Raw genomic sequence first — 14,530 nt, 5'->3', positions numbered from 1 at the left:
CAAGTTCCTCTTGGGGACAGCTGGAGGGCCACTTGCGGACTCATGGTTCCCTGAGGGAGGAGATAGGAGGGCAGCTGCTGTTCTGCACACAGATGCTACCAACCCCAACCATACACCATCCTTCTGGGCAGTTGGCCCACTGTCCCAGGCTTGCTCCCTTCTCTGCTCTCCAAGCCACTAAGACTGTCTGGGTTCTGAACAGCCAATGGGATAGCAGGATGTTTGGTTCTTACAACCTCTTCCCTCACCAGAAACACTCTTCCCTCTTCACCCTCTAACTCTTGTGGGGCTCAGCTTACAGATCACTTCCTCAAGGAAGCCCTCCCTGACCACCTCCCCTGACAGATTCAGGCCCCTGTGACACCCACCCTGCTCTTCTCCATCATGGCTATGCAGTCAGTTTTTTTAACGACTGTCTCCTAAGCCAAACCCCATCCTCTGGGTGGGCAGGGATTGTGTCTCCCTTCTCTGCTACCTCCCAGGTATCTAGAAGAGTACATAGCAGCTGCCCAATGGATTCTGGACATGTTGATAAATGAGTGCATGAATTCGTGGTGGCTCAGTGAATGTTGAATGACCAGCTAATTTCAAAGCTCTGGGATCTCTGGAACAGGTGTATCTCCTAGAACCACAGTCCCTGGTGTCCAATCTGGCAAGTAGGAGCCAAAAACACTGGGCTCCCTCTGGCCATGATAGCTGCTTCTCCCTTTTGGTTTTTAGTCTGAATGTTTATTTCCTGGGGGTTTGGACTTACTGTTTAACAGCAAGAGTTGCTCAGAGAGAAGTTTGCTAGATCACGGCTTCAGGCTATTTTGCTGACAGGAAACTGAGGCGCTGGCAGCCCCAGTACATGGAGTGGCCAGATCAGCTCACTTTCAGCCCAGACGCTTTCCAGTGTCCTGTTCTAAGTGAGCATTTAAAGCAAGGTTTCTAAAGACAAGAGCACACAGCCTGGGATAGAATTAAAAACTTTCATTAAGGGGATCCCTGGGTGGCGCAGCGGTTTGGCGCCTGCCTTTGGCCCAGGGCGCGATCCTGGAGACCCGGGATCGAATCCCACTTCGGGCTCCCGGTGCATGGAGCCTGCTTCTCCCTCTGCCTGTGTCTCTGCCTCTCTCTCTCTCTCACTGTGTGCCTATCATAAATAAAAATTAAAATTAAAAAAAAAAAAACTTTCGGGGGATCCCTGGGTGGTGCAGCGGTTTGGCGCCTGCCTTTGGCCCAGGGTGCGATCCCGGAGACCCGGGATCGAGTCCCACATCGGGCTCCCGGTGCATGGAGCCTGCTTCTCCCTCTGCCTGTGTCTCTGCCTCTCTCTCTCTCTCTGTATGACTATCGTAAATAAATAAATAAATAAATAAATAAATAAATAAATAAATAAATAAATAAATAAATGAAAAACTTTCATTAAGAACTAATCACAAGATCTGGCCTCTCTTTCCTGGCTTCTTCCAGAGGTTATCTTGCACTCCATCTGGTTGATTTCTGTCTGAGCAGCACCATGTAGCAGCCCTGCCCCGGCCTGGGTGTGCATCTATACCAAGTACCCCTGAACCCTCAGAGCCACCTTTGCTTCCCCTGCCTGCAGACCACCAGGGTCTCCAAGCCACACTGTTAGGAGTCAGGACTGGCCTTACATACCTCTATTCTGCTATTCGTTCTTGAAAGGCTTTAGCCAAAACATTAAAACCCCATCCCTCAGTTTCTCCCCATATAAAATGGGGGCATAATTCCTAACTTGCTAACCTCACAGGGCATTTGTGTTGCTCAAGCAAGATGGAAATATGACCTCACTCTTCCAACTGTCAACTAGTGTAGAGAACTCTAATAATAATAATTCTATAATTATTTTTCTGTTTTCCCTGGGGTTTTGCTGTCAACCCATAGCCAACTGATCGCTTCCAGGGCTCATTCCACCCAACCTCTCAGCACCATTCAGCCCTCCTGACAACATCCTCCCGGAAACCACGCTCTGCCCCTCACTTCCCAGAAATGCTCTCCCTGGACTCTCCTCCTCCCCCTCAGATCACTCACTCTCCAAGTTGGAACCTGGTGCAAGCAGCAGCACCATGCCTTCTCCTGCCATTGACACCTGCCGAGCACATGTGGCTTGAGAGAGAAGCCACAGGAAGCACAGGCGACCACCCAGCCCACTTGTGAACACTGGTCCAGTCTTTCCCCTGGTGCATAAAAACAGGAGCACACAGTGCTGGATCTCCACCCTGCCATCCCTTATGAAACTCTATTTGGCAATAAAAATTAGCAGAGTGGCTGCCAGAGCCCATATCCTGGCATCTCCCTCAGCTGGGTCTGACTGCATGCAGCTGAGGTCTGTGGCCTCCACACTGGGTTTGGACAAGTTGAGCAAAACAGCTCTCTGGCTGGAGTTTTAAATGGCATATTTTTACTTCCTCTTTTTCAAAAGAGAAGACTTTTAAAAGTAATTCTGGGTTAAGTATACTAAATGATGACCTCTTTGCTTTCAGTACACATACCAAATCTACATTGCTTTGGCTTTGCAAACTAAGCTACCTGCCCACCCTGTCTGAGGAGTGAAGGTAAAAGCTCCTGGGAGCATACCTCTCAGCCCAGACCAAGAGGTGAGGTGCCTTGCTTCAGGACTGACAGTCATTAGGGATGCAAACTAATGCAGTCGGCCTCTACCTAACTACCGGCCTCTACCTAACTACCCGCGTGGATCAGCAAAGAGAGCCATTGGGGTGTGCAGCGTGCCCTCCGGCTTCTGCAGTGCACCGTTGAGTTTCCCTGGGGTTGCTGGGGGTAGCACCTAACTAACTCCTGGGATGCAGGGGGCGACTGGTTTCACAGAGAGGATGATGATTAAGCTGGGTCATGAAGGAGGAGTCTGCAGGTGGATTTGGGGAGGAAGTAAAAAGGGTGTTCCAAGCAGAGCAGGCACCATGGGGAAAAGCCCAGAGCCATAAAACCAGGGGAGGGTTTCAGGAATTAGCAGTAGTTCCCAGAGGCTGGAGCAGAAATCCTAAGGGATAGAGTGACGAGAATAAAGAATTGTTCAGAGAGCAGCTCGTGCAGGATCTTGGATGTCATGTAAAGAAACACGTGCCTTACCCTAAGCCAGAGGGGAGCCTGGTAAAGATCAAATCCCCAATCGGTGGCTGGTGAGGCGTAGGTTGCAGTAACAAGATGTCCTGGAGGACAGGAGCCTGGAGCAGAGAACAGAGAGGTCATAGCAGCAGGGGTCTGGGTGGAGAGGGCTGCACCTCAACTAAGCAAGAACCATGACACCAAAGTACAAGGATGACAAAGAGGCAGGGTTGCCTGCACTGGGCCATAGATCTGGTTCAGGGGGAGGCTCTCAGATAGAAGGACCATGTGTACAAAGACATAGCAACTTGAAAGTGCATCACCATGCCTGAAAAGAGGGCAACTGTACCAGAGCAGCCTGTGCAATGGGGATTAGTTTGGAGAGATAAAAATCAATGCAGACTTGTATCAGGGAGTTATTAACAAATACATGTGATCAATTGGATTATTGTTCTTAACTATCACTCCCTGCTAAAAAGCAACTACAGACATACTCTCGAGGTGGTGCAGGTTCAGTTCCCGACTACTGCAATAAAGCAAGTATTGCAACCAAGCAAATCAAATGAATTTTTTGTTTTTTTTCATGCATATAAAAGTTATGTTTATGCCATGCTGTAGTCTATTAAGTGCATTATGTCTAAGAAGACAATGCATATGCCTTAATTTAAAAATTCTTTATTGCTAAAAAAAAATATCTTTATTGCTAAAAAAAAAAAAAATGCTACCCAGTATCTGAGCTTTCAGCAAGCTGGAATTTTTTTGCTGGTGGAGGAGGGTCTTGCCTTGATGTTGATGGCTAGTGATCAGGATAACTGGTTGCTGCAGGTTGGGGTGGCTCTGGCAATTTCTTAAAATGAGACAACAGTAAACTTTGCTGCATCAACTGAATCTTCCTTTCATGAATGATTTCTCTACAGCATGAGATGCTATTTGATAGCATGTTACCCACATTAGAACGTCTTTTAAAATTGGAGTCAGGGACACCTGGGTGGCTCAGTGGTTGAGCATCTGCCTTTGGCTCAGGCCATATTCCCAGGGTCCTGGGATCAAGTCCTGCATCAGGCTCCCCATGGGGAACCTGCTTCTCCCTCTGCCTATATCTTTACCTCTCTCTGTGTGTCTCTCGTGTATAAATAAATAAATAATCTTCAAAAATAAAATAAAATAAAATAAAATAAATAAAATAAAATAGTGTTTTTTTATTTCTCTCTCAAACCGTGCCACTGGCTTTATCAGCAGAGTTAATGTGATTATTCTAAATCCTCTGTTGTCATTTCAACAATCTTCACAGCCTCTTCATCAGGACTAGACTCCATCTCAAGAAACCACTTTCTTTGCTCATCTGTAAGAAGTACCTCCTCACCCGTTAAAAGTTCTATCATGAGATTGCAGCAATTCTAATAAAGTAATGACAGAAGAGTTCGTTGAAATAATGAAAATGTTGCAAGAATTACCAAAATGTGCTACAGAGAGACAAACTGAGCAAATTTTGCTGTTGCAAAAATGGTGCCAGTTGGGGCACCTGGGTGGCTCAGTTGGTTAGACGTACAGCCCTTGAGACTGGCGCAGGTCATGATCTCAGGGTCATGATATTAAGCCCAGCCTTGGGCTCTCAGCTGGGCATGGAGACTGCTTGGGATTCTCTTTCCTACTGTCCCTCCCACCCCTGTGCTACTACTTTCTGTGCCCCTCTCTTAAAAAAAAAAAAAAAGCACAGATAGAATTTTTGGATCTAGGGTTGCCACAAACCTTCGATTTGTAAAAAACACAATTCATCTGCAAAGCACAATAAAATGAAATGTGCCTAATGGGGCGCTTGGGTGGCTCAATCCATTAAGCATCCGACTCTTAATTTCAGTTCAGGTTATCATGGTGGGATTAAGCCCTGCATCAGGCTCCATGCTCAGTAGGTAGTCTGCTTAGATTCTCTATCTCCCTCTCCTTCTGTCCCCCCACCTTCGATCACATGCTTTCTCTCACTCTCTTTCTCTAAAATAAATAAATAGGGGATCCCTGGGTGGCTCAGCGGTTTAGCGCCTGCCTTTGGCCCAGGACGCGATCCTGGAGTCCTGGGACCGAGTCCCCGTCGGGCTCCCTGCATGGAGCCTGCTTCTCCCTCCTCCTGTGTCTCTGCCTCTCTCTCTCTCTCTCTCCATCTATCATAAATAAATAAATAAATCTTTAAAATAAAATAAAAGAAAATAAAGGAAAATAAAATAAAATAAAAAAATAAATTTTAAAAAGTAGGGGGAGGCCTGGGTGGCTCAGTTGGTTAAATGTCTTGGACTTCATGGGATCCCTGGGTCTCAGTGCTTTAGCGCCTGCCTTGTGCCAAGAGCATAATCCTGGAGTCCCGGGATCAGGTCCTGAGTGGGGCTCCTTGCATGGAGACTGCATCTCCCTCTGCCTGTGTCTCTGCCTGTGACTTTCTGCTTCTTTCTCTCTGTGTCTCTCATGAATAAAGTTTAAAAAGTATAAATAAAAAATAAATAAATAAAAAATGTCTGACTTCAGTTCAGGGCACAATCTCAGTCTGGGGACAGAGCCCCAAGTCAGGGTCTTGGGACAGAGCCCCACATTGGGCCCCTTGCTCAGCAGGGAGTCTGCTTGTCCCTCTTCCCCTCCTCCAACTTATGTGCGCTCTCTCTTTCTCCCAAGTGAATAAAAATCTTAAAAAAAAAAAAAACAATAAAACAAAATGTGCTTATATATCCATTCATCTGTCCCACTGACTTTGGGCTTGGTCACATCACTGACTTTGACCAACAGAATGTAGGTAGAAGTGATAGCATGCCAGTTCAGAGTGGAGGCTTTACAAGGTATCACATCATTCCTTTCTTCCTCCAGCTCCAACCATGAAAATAATATATATCAGCTAGATGGAGCTCCTTCAGTCTTCATCCTGCAGTGAGAAGACACATGGAGCAGATCTGGCTGGCTGGCACCTGGAGCTCAACCACAAAACCACATAACCAATTGCTCTACAGCCATCATTTTAGGTGAACAATACACTTTTGTGGTCATAAATTGAGATTTGGGGGTGGTTTATTATGCAGCAGAGCTGCAGAAAAAGCTAACTGATACACACTACACGAGATGAGAAGGGAGCAGATGGTGATGATCATGAAGGTTGTACACATTTAGGGTCAACAGAGAATTCTGTTGTTGACAAGTTTTCTCACTTTCATCCACTCACATCCAGTCTCAGGAATGGAGGCATCCATCCTCCTTTCAAAGCCAACCTCCCAATTCCTTCCTGTTCCTCTAGCACCTTGCTCTGTCACCCATCCTTCCCTCCTTCTCTTGGACTGAGTCCTTCCCCTGAGCCTCCATCTCTCTTGTCTTTTCCATCCTAAAATCCTTCCCTTCACCATCTTTCTACAACAGTAGTGCAATCTCCCTCTGGTCTTTTCAAACATAATTCTTGAAAAAGCTGCCTCTGTACTCGCCACCTGCACTTCCTTCTCTCTCATGTCTCAGCAATCTAGCTTGCCTGCCCTCCATTCAGCCAAAACTACTCCCAACAGATGTCAATTATCTCCTAACGGTTCAGTGCAACTTCCTCTCCTTATCTTCCCAGACCACTCCACACAATTTAGCATGGAACCAAATACATTATCCCTACCCTTGACCTAAATGTCCTTCTTTATATATTCTTAGTTAGTGGTGCCATCATTGATCCAGTGACCCATGACAGAAAGCCAATATGAGATCATAAGTTGTGTTCCAGCCTTGTCAAATCTGTAGTGTCATTGAGACGTCCAAGAAGACATGCCCGGTGGGCAGTTAAATATGTGAATCAAAGACCCCAAATGGAGATGTGAACTGGAGATAAAGACAACGGTCCTGGAGGTAGCGTTTAAACCCATAAGCATGGGGTTGCCTGGGTGGCTCAGCGGTTGACTGTCTGCCTTCGGCTCAGGGCGTGATCCAGGATCAAGTCCTGCATCGGGCTCCCTGCATGGAGCCTGCTTCTCCCTCTGCCTGTGTCTCTGCCTCTCTCTCTCTCTCTCCCTCTCTCTGTCTCTTATGAATAAATAAATAAAATATTTTGAAAAAATAAATAAAGCCCTAAGCAGAAACGAACTCACCTAATTTGTAGAGTCTAAGTACTAGCTCTTAAATCTCAGGTGATGTGCAGAAAGCTCTCTGGAGCCCAGAAACTCCTATTCCTAAGGTCATAATTCCAACTACTGGCCTCCAAACTACCATCTTGTTTCATATTCTGCCTCCTGTTTATGCTCTCTTCTCCAACAATCCTTAAAATTCCATTATAAAGTAGAAAGTATGAGATGCCATCACCCAGCCACTAAAAGCTAAATTCAAAATGACTGACAACACCAAATATTGTGTAGGGTGCAGAATAATCACACGCCTCACACATTACTATGGGAAGGTAAAATGGTATATATCCTGTGACCCAAGGGTTTCACTTCTACTTGAAAACAAGCATAACTTGATGAGATGAACACTGGGTGTTATACTGTATGTTGGCAGATTGAATTTAAAATGAAAAGAAAACAAATGTCCACAAAAGAATTCTATAAGAATTAAGAGCTCAAATTAGAAATAACCCAGAACGTTCATCAACGAAAGAATGAATAAGCAAACCGTGCTATACCCATACAATAGAATGAATACTACTCAGCATGAAAAGGAACATATACTCATATGCAGCAACACAGGTGAACTTGAAAACTGCTTTGTCAAGTGAAATAAACCAGAGATATACGGTACGGTTCCATTTATGTGAAGCCCAAGAGCAGGCAAAATTAATCAACGGTAATAAAATCAGAAAAATGGTTGCCTAGAGGGACAGAAGGAAAATTGGTTGGACACGGGAACTTTCTAGGTTGATGCAAATATTTACATTTCATTTTGGGTAGTGGTTACATAACCATAAACAACTGTCAAGACGTGTTTGAACCGAACATTTAAGATCTGTGGATGCTATTGTATGTAGATTAAACTTTAAGAATTAGAAAAATAAAACTTTCAAGTATCTACAAAAACAATGAAATAGAAAAAAATACAAGGCAGAAAATACACTCATTTCAAATACAATTACATTTATGGTATGAACATCCACACACGCCCATGAATGCCCAGTCTCCCACTTAATGCTGCCCCGCTGTCAGCCATTCTCTTCTCACTCTAGCTCCCATCTGAATGACATCTGTCCATCAGCCATTTTTCCCTCATCATGAGGGATAACATAATGTGAAGAGCACAAGCCTTAGAGTCAAGCAGAGCTGCATTCCAATCCCAGCTGCGAATTAAATGCTGAGTGCCCAGGAGCAAGTTGCTTGGCCTCTCTGACCTGCACACCCTGCCAGGCTGAGCTGATAGGGGCTGACTAGCTCCTGGGGAACGTAATTCTTTTTTATCTCAGCCTGTAAAACCAACTCCCATGTGAAGATCCCACAAAAGTCCTTTAAAAATATCTACAAGGGTGTAATTCTTGGCTTCTTCTCCCAGAAGGGTAAAAAGGTAGACCTGAGGCCTTGGAGTTAGGGTCCTCATGAGCTGGTGCTAACAGCTGGAGAAATAAGATGCTCAGAGCCACCATGGGCAGGTAAAGGGCTCCTGGCCTATTATTCAGGGCAGGGGTTTCCTGCCAAGGTTTGGCCACCAGATCTTACACAAATCACTTCGCATACATCTTGACTCAGTTTCTCCACTGAAGATGACCAAATGAGACTGGATCTGAGGAATCTGTTACTAAAAACAGCTCATGGCGTTTCCCAACAAAGAGATAAAAACTTCTAGGAGGAAACTCCTGTCTGAAAGAAGGAAGGGAGGGGTCAGAGCCCTGCCCTGGAGGCTCTCCTCCTCCACTACGGTGGCTCCTGAGCCAGGATCGCAAGACTCCCAGGGGGACAGTTTGAAATCTCTTGGAAAAGAGATAAGCCCTAGGGATTTTTTTCAGCACTGCTTTATTGTCATAGTTGTCGAGTACATGCCACTTGTAACAATAACAGATTTTCCCCTGCCCCTCATCTGCTAGAGCAGGTAAGGTACACCCACCAATGACTTGGAACAAGATAGAGTGCTTGCTTCGGGTAGCCAAAGAGGCACAGAAGTACAACAGAATAACCATGTCCCCACCCCGCAACACACACTGGCCCCTCCTCACTAGCATTTTCTTACCCAGAGCAGCATCCACATTTCATAGTTGTAGAAACTAAGGCTTCCCCTAAGCAAGTGTCTCCCAGCTAAGAAGCAGGAGGCCGGAGCTCTCCCTGGGGGCATATCCTGACTCCTGAGACATACCTATTTTCGGGCAAAGGAGACAACGAGGCCTTCGCAGGAGCCAACAGGAGCCAGAAGGCGTGCAAACGACAAAACAAAGCCACAAAAGCAGCAGCCCGGGTCTCCGCTCCTTGGGGGTGGGGGGTGGGGGGTGTTTGGGAGGAGGAAGGAGCGCTTACACCCTCCTCGCCTTCCTCCTCCTCCTCCTTCCCTCCCGCCAGCGAGAAGATTGGGAAATCTCCATTTGCCCTGCTTTCTACCCGTGAACGCTGATAATTTTTTCCACTTTACTGTTTTTGGATGCCTTTCAAGAGTTTGTGCAATCATACTGCTTAGCTCTTTTTCTGCCATTTCCAAGGAGGGATGGTGTCCCTCTCGCGCAAGAATGGGGTGGTTTGTCAAGCTGAAGGGACCCTGCCTCTTTGCTTCTTCACCTAGAGCAGCAGGCAGACCCTTTTGCTGCCAAAGTTAGAAATATTTGAAACTTTCCCCAAGCCGATGTTTGGTTGGGTCCTCGCAATCCGACCACTCCCCTCTGGGCGGCTACTTCCAGGGGCTCGCGAGCCCCCCTCTTCACCTTTCCAGGCTCCCGGTTCCCAGGGGCATCCTCTTACCGTCTGGTCCTGGGCGAGAGCCATCCTTCTGTCCTGCCCCACAGGAGGCAACGGACCCCTCACTCCTTTCGAGATCCCGGGGGGGGGTCCCACCGAGTGGACCCGCGGACCCCCGGGCCTCCTGTCTTCCGCCCTCGCAGCCGCGGACCGCGTGGGGAGACCCCCGCCTGCGGACCCGCCAGCGAGTCTGGAGGCGGGGCAGGGGCAGCGCCAGGGGCGGGATGGGGACGGGGACGGGGACGGGGCTGGGGCAGAGAAACAGCGACGAGAACAAAAGCGAGGACCCGCGCAGGGCGGACCCAGGGAGGGCCGGCGCGGGGCCCGCCGCCGGTCCCCGCCGCCCGTCCCCGCCGCGCCCGCAGCCCCCGGCCGGCCCGGCTCCAGCCCTCCGGGGCTCGGGCGCCGCCCCGCGGGACCCACCTGATCCGCAGACCCGGGCGCGCTCGGGGCTGGCCCGCGCTCCGGCCCCGGCCCGGCCGCGCCCTGGGCCGCCTGCAGTCGCCGCGCCGCCTCCGGCCCAGCGAGCCCCGCGGGGCGTGCCGGGCGGGGTGTGGGGCCGCGGGGCGGCGCTCCCGGGGACGGCGGGCGGGCGCTCGGCAGCGGCGGGGCTGCGGGAGCCGGGCGGGTCGCTAGCGGCGGGGGGGCGGCCGCGCGAGTGCGGTGGCGTGAGCGTGAGTGTGAGCGTGGGCGCGGGCGCGAGCGAGTGTGCCGCCGGGGAGGCGGAGGGGGTGTCCGTTTCATTTTCACTCAGGCAGAAAAAAGCCTGCAACCAGCAAAAAAAAAGGACACCCCCGGTGAGAGCGGCTGGGCCTCTGCCGACGCGGGCGGCGTGCGCCGAGGGTGGGGGCGGGGTGGCCGGGAGCTGCGGAGACTGGGGTGGGGGCTGCCCCGCTGCCCCGCTGCCCCGCTGCCCCGCAGGGAGGGGCCCCGTGGCCCTGGCGCGCTGCCCGACGCTGGGGAGGCTTGGAGCCTGGGAGGTCTCATCCGACCGTTTGTTTCCTGGGGAAGGAAGGAAGAGCGCAGATGGAGACAGCGACGGGCGGGCGGGCTGGAGCCCCGGAGCGCTGCGCTCCGGAAGAGGGGGCTGGCCCCGGGGCGCCTAGCGCCAGTCCCGCCCCGGCAAATTCACGGACGGGAGCCCAGGTTTCCCCAACGTCCCACACACACTCCCCGGGATTCTCCACTGGAATTGCTTAAAAAGTTACCTCCCCCCCCCCCCCCCATCTATTTGAGAGTTTGTGCTCTCTGCGCCGGGTGTGACAACTCACTTCTGGGAAGTTGATAGAGGCACATCCGGCTGCCTCTGCTTAGTTGCCCTGCACCCATCAGGACAATAAGCATCCTACTCCCGCTCTGGGGCTCCCCGCCAGGTATTTTGCCCGTGGAAATTCAAAACTTTTGCCAGTCACTTGCTACCGAACCTCAGTTGCAGAGACAGAAATCAACTTAAGTATTTTAATGCATTGAAACTACACTTGGGGCAAAAACCAGGAGTGGAACGTAGAACTTTAATAGAGACCTTATTGAATACTTGAAGGATGCACAAAAGCTGCCAGTGGGCCAGGTGCCCTCTTGGGAGCTTGGGAGAGTGGTTTCCTGACGGGTCTGATGTGGGAAGCAAAGGCGGAAGGAAAATGTAGATAAAATCTAATGTCCTTATAACCTGCAGCCCACTCGGAAGCAGGCTGAGCATACCCCTTCCTTCAGGAAGCTCCCAGCTGTCTTAATGACTTACTTACTAGGGGAATAAACAACTTTAGCTTGATGATAGGTAATACAGAAGAGCTTGCTTCTCTTCTCGGAGTCTAAGATTCACCTCAGGGACAACAGACAGTAAGTGAAATGATAGATTATTAAGAAGAGGTACAGGGAAAGCTATCAGAAGTGAGAGAGGGCCCCGAAAAGGTTGTCACTGAGGGTTCCCCCCCCCCTGTCTTTTATAGGAAACTGACCAGGGAACTTGGTAAATTTCTTGGCAATATCAGGGTGTGTTAGTAAATATCATGTCTATATTTAGAACAAACGTGGTGGACTCCTATCATAATAACAAACAAGATGTTCTTATAAATATCCTGAGCCCAAACAAGGTATTACCTTCTCTGCGGTTAATATCTCTTCCATAACATTTCTCTACATCTGTGATTTCTGTAAACCTAGTCAGGTAGCCCCTGGCCTTGAGATTCATGTGCCCTCTTGGTTTGAGCAAACTATTTAGTGACATATTTCTTTGTAGTCCGATGAGTTTCTGGGATTACTTAGTAGCCATTAAAGGGAGATACTCCCTAACATTTTGGAGCTAGGGAGCCAGGTTTATTTATTTATTTATTTATTTATTTATTTATTTATTTTGTTTTGTTTTTACTCTTATCTCTGTTTTCTTGGGATGGGTAGGAGCCTGACTTTGGAGACTTTTCCTTATCTTTCCTTGCCTAGCCCTATCTGCCCTTGACTCTTCCTACATCAATAGCAAGGCCTCCTGCATCCTGTGAGTTTTCTTTGGCATATGAAAATCCTTGTGGAACTTCCTTTATCTCTACTGCTCCCAACCCCAAAGTACGTAACTGGTTGCTCCTCACAAATCCTAGGTCAGCAGCTCTTTCTGTCCATGGGTCCTGTCCCCCTTGCTTTAATAAAACCACCTTTTTGCACCAAAGATGCAAAAAGATTTCTTTTTTGGCCATCAGCTCTGGACCTCACGAACACCAACATTCCAAAAACTACAACAGGTCCAAGGGAGTAAAATGGTGAGAGAATTGAATCCTTGACCCCACGCAGCAGCTCAGGATGAGGATCTCCATGGCAGCAGCACAATGGGTCTTTAACTAGGTCATAAATTGGGCCATTATTGTCTTTGGTGAACACATCTGTAGTCCCTCATCAGTAGTGAGTACTATTGTAAATATACAATGAGCGATGTACTAAGTGCATTATTTCCTATTTTTCGTGTTGCATTTGAGAATGCATTGTTTAAGTTGCTCGGCCCATAAAACTGGATTATAAACGAGTTCTGTTGTGTTGTTATTATTGTTTTAAGAAAACAATGACAGAGGGGATCCCTGGGTGGCGCAGCGGTTTGGCGCCTGCCTTTGGCCCAGGGCGCGATTCTGGAGACCCCGGATCGAATCCCACGTCGGGCTCCCGGTGCATGGAGCCTGCTTCTCCCTCTGCCTATGTCTCTTCCTCTCTCTCTCTCTCTCTCTCTCTCTCTCTCTCTCTCTGTGTGTGTGACTATCATAAAATAAATAAAAATTTAAAAAATAAAAAAAAAGAAAGAAAACAATGACAGTAACTCTGACAGTGACACCGGAAACTGTCAGTAATGTAAAAACATTACTACTATTGTTAAACCCAATGTCAGACGTCTGATGTCAGCAACACATCACCAGTCCCGTTCATTAACTGTTGTTAATTTGGATTTTCCTGATTTCATGGTTGTTTTTGTCTCCTTAGAAGATTTGTGTGGGCTTTACGGTTTTATAGACCTGGGAACTTGAGGAGTTCATGCTTAATTTAGGTTTATCCCTATGTCAGTAATGATAAGATAAATATAACTTAAGCCAACTCTGCGGGTCTGGAAGTTTTCTTGATCTGCTTTGAGCGGATCCATGTAGTTCTCACAACTTAAGTCTAACAATATCTGAGCTGGAAAACACCTTGAAGATTCTTCTCACTGGGCTTGGGGTCAGGGGTTCTAGGTTTAAGTCCTCAGATTAGTCATTCTTCCCTTCTGAGATTCATTTGCCTTATATGCAAAATGGGATAAGATGACTAGTTCAAGGGGGAGGCAAAACCAAAATGAGTAATGGTTGGCGACAAGGCTTTGGAACCAGGCGTCACATCACAGGAGTGTGAAACTGAATTCGTGGACAGGAAGGGGAGTGTCAGGTAGGCACTTAGCTAACTCTGACCATTTCCCAAGCTTTGCGCCAAACACTCCACCCATACCTGAGCCCACTTAATCAGCATGCCCAAATCACATCTCCGTTTTCCAGAGAAGAAAGCCAAGGCATAGACAAGTGAAGTAACTTTGTTCACCGTCTCCCGAGGTATTGATGTGAGGAACAAAGGCAGGAGAAATTTTATGAAATTTCTTTACTATTTAGAGCCCCTTGACAAGTATTTAAAACAGGCAGAGTGACATTCCTCTAGGAACCCAGCTGCCTCAATGTCACTACTTTGCTAAGGGCAAAAGGCAATCTTAGCCTGATTCCCAGCATCCTACTTTAACATATAAAAATTCCTTTGGAAACTTCCTTTATCTTACTCCCCCAAGATATGTGTTGGCAATCATCCCCCAAGCGTATGACCCACCGATATACATCTGAAAGGTCTCATGACTAAGGTTTTATTAGACATTCATAAATGACCTTTGCCCAATAATAGCTAGCCCTCTCAAGATCCTGGAAACCTTGCTTTCAAAATTCCTTAGAAAATTACACTGTCCCTGACCCCTTCCCAACCTGAAAGTATATACTGGGCCACTCCTAATGACCCCAGTGCAGCTCTTTCTGTCCCACTGGTCCTGTCTCCCTGCTTTAATAAAACCTTTTTTTTTTTTTTTTTTTTTTTTTTTTTGCACCAAAGACATCTCAAGAATT

The 14,530-nt window shown here is 48.0% G+C and overlaps 1 protein-coding gene across 9 annotated transcripts in view; it reads right to left on the bottom strand.

Moving 5' to 3' along the window:
* Nucleotides 1-10,459, bottom strand: part of GGTA1 (glycoprotein alpha-galactosyltransferase 1 (inactive)) — a 57,041-nt gene extending 46,582 nt beyond the window's left edge. For 2 of the 9 annotated variants that reach the window (XM_055319340.1, XM_055319332.1), the window contains exon 1: nucleotides 9,933-10,141. Coding sequence is in view for 3 of the 9 variants with exons in the window: in XM_055319312.1 (XP_055175287.1) it covers nucleotides 3,091-3,185; nucleotides 9,933-9,956 (119 nt within the window). In the remaining 6 variants the exon portion in view is untranslated. Of the gene's footprint in view, nucleotides 1-3,090; nucleotides 3,186-9,339; nucleotides 9,418-9,932; nucleotides 10,144-10,352 lie in introns of those variants that run through there. The other 7 variants (XM_055319364.1, XM_055319312.1, XM_055319306.1 and 4 more) reach the window with 7 other exon arrangements.
* Nucleotides 10,460-14,530: the final 4,071 nt, after the last annotated feature.

Source organism: Nyctereutes procyonoides, unplaced genomic scaffold (genome assembly GCF_905146905.1).
Source record: "Nyctereutes procyonoides isolate TBG_1078 unplaced genomic scaffold, NYPRO_anot_genome, whole genome shotgun sequence".
Lineage (NCBI taxonomy): Eukaryota > Metazoa > Chordata > Mammalia > Carnivora > Canidae > Nyctereutes > Nyctereutes procyonoides.
Note: the sequence above shows the minus strand (reverse complement) of the source record. Positions and strands in the feature narration are given on the sequence as shown.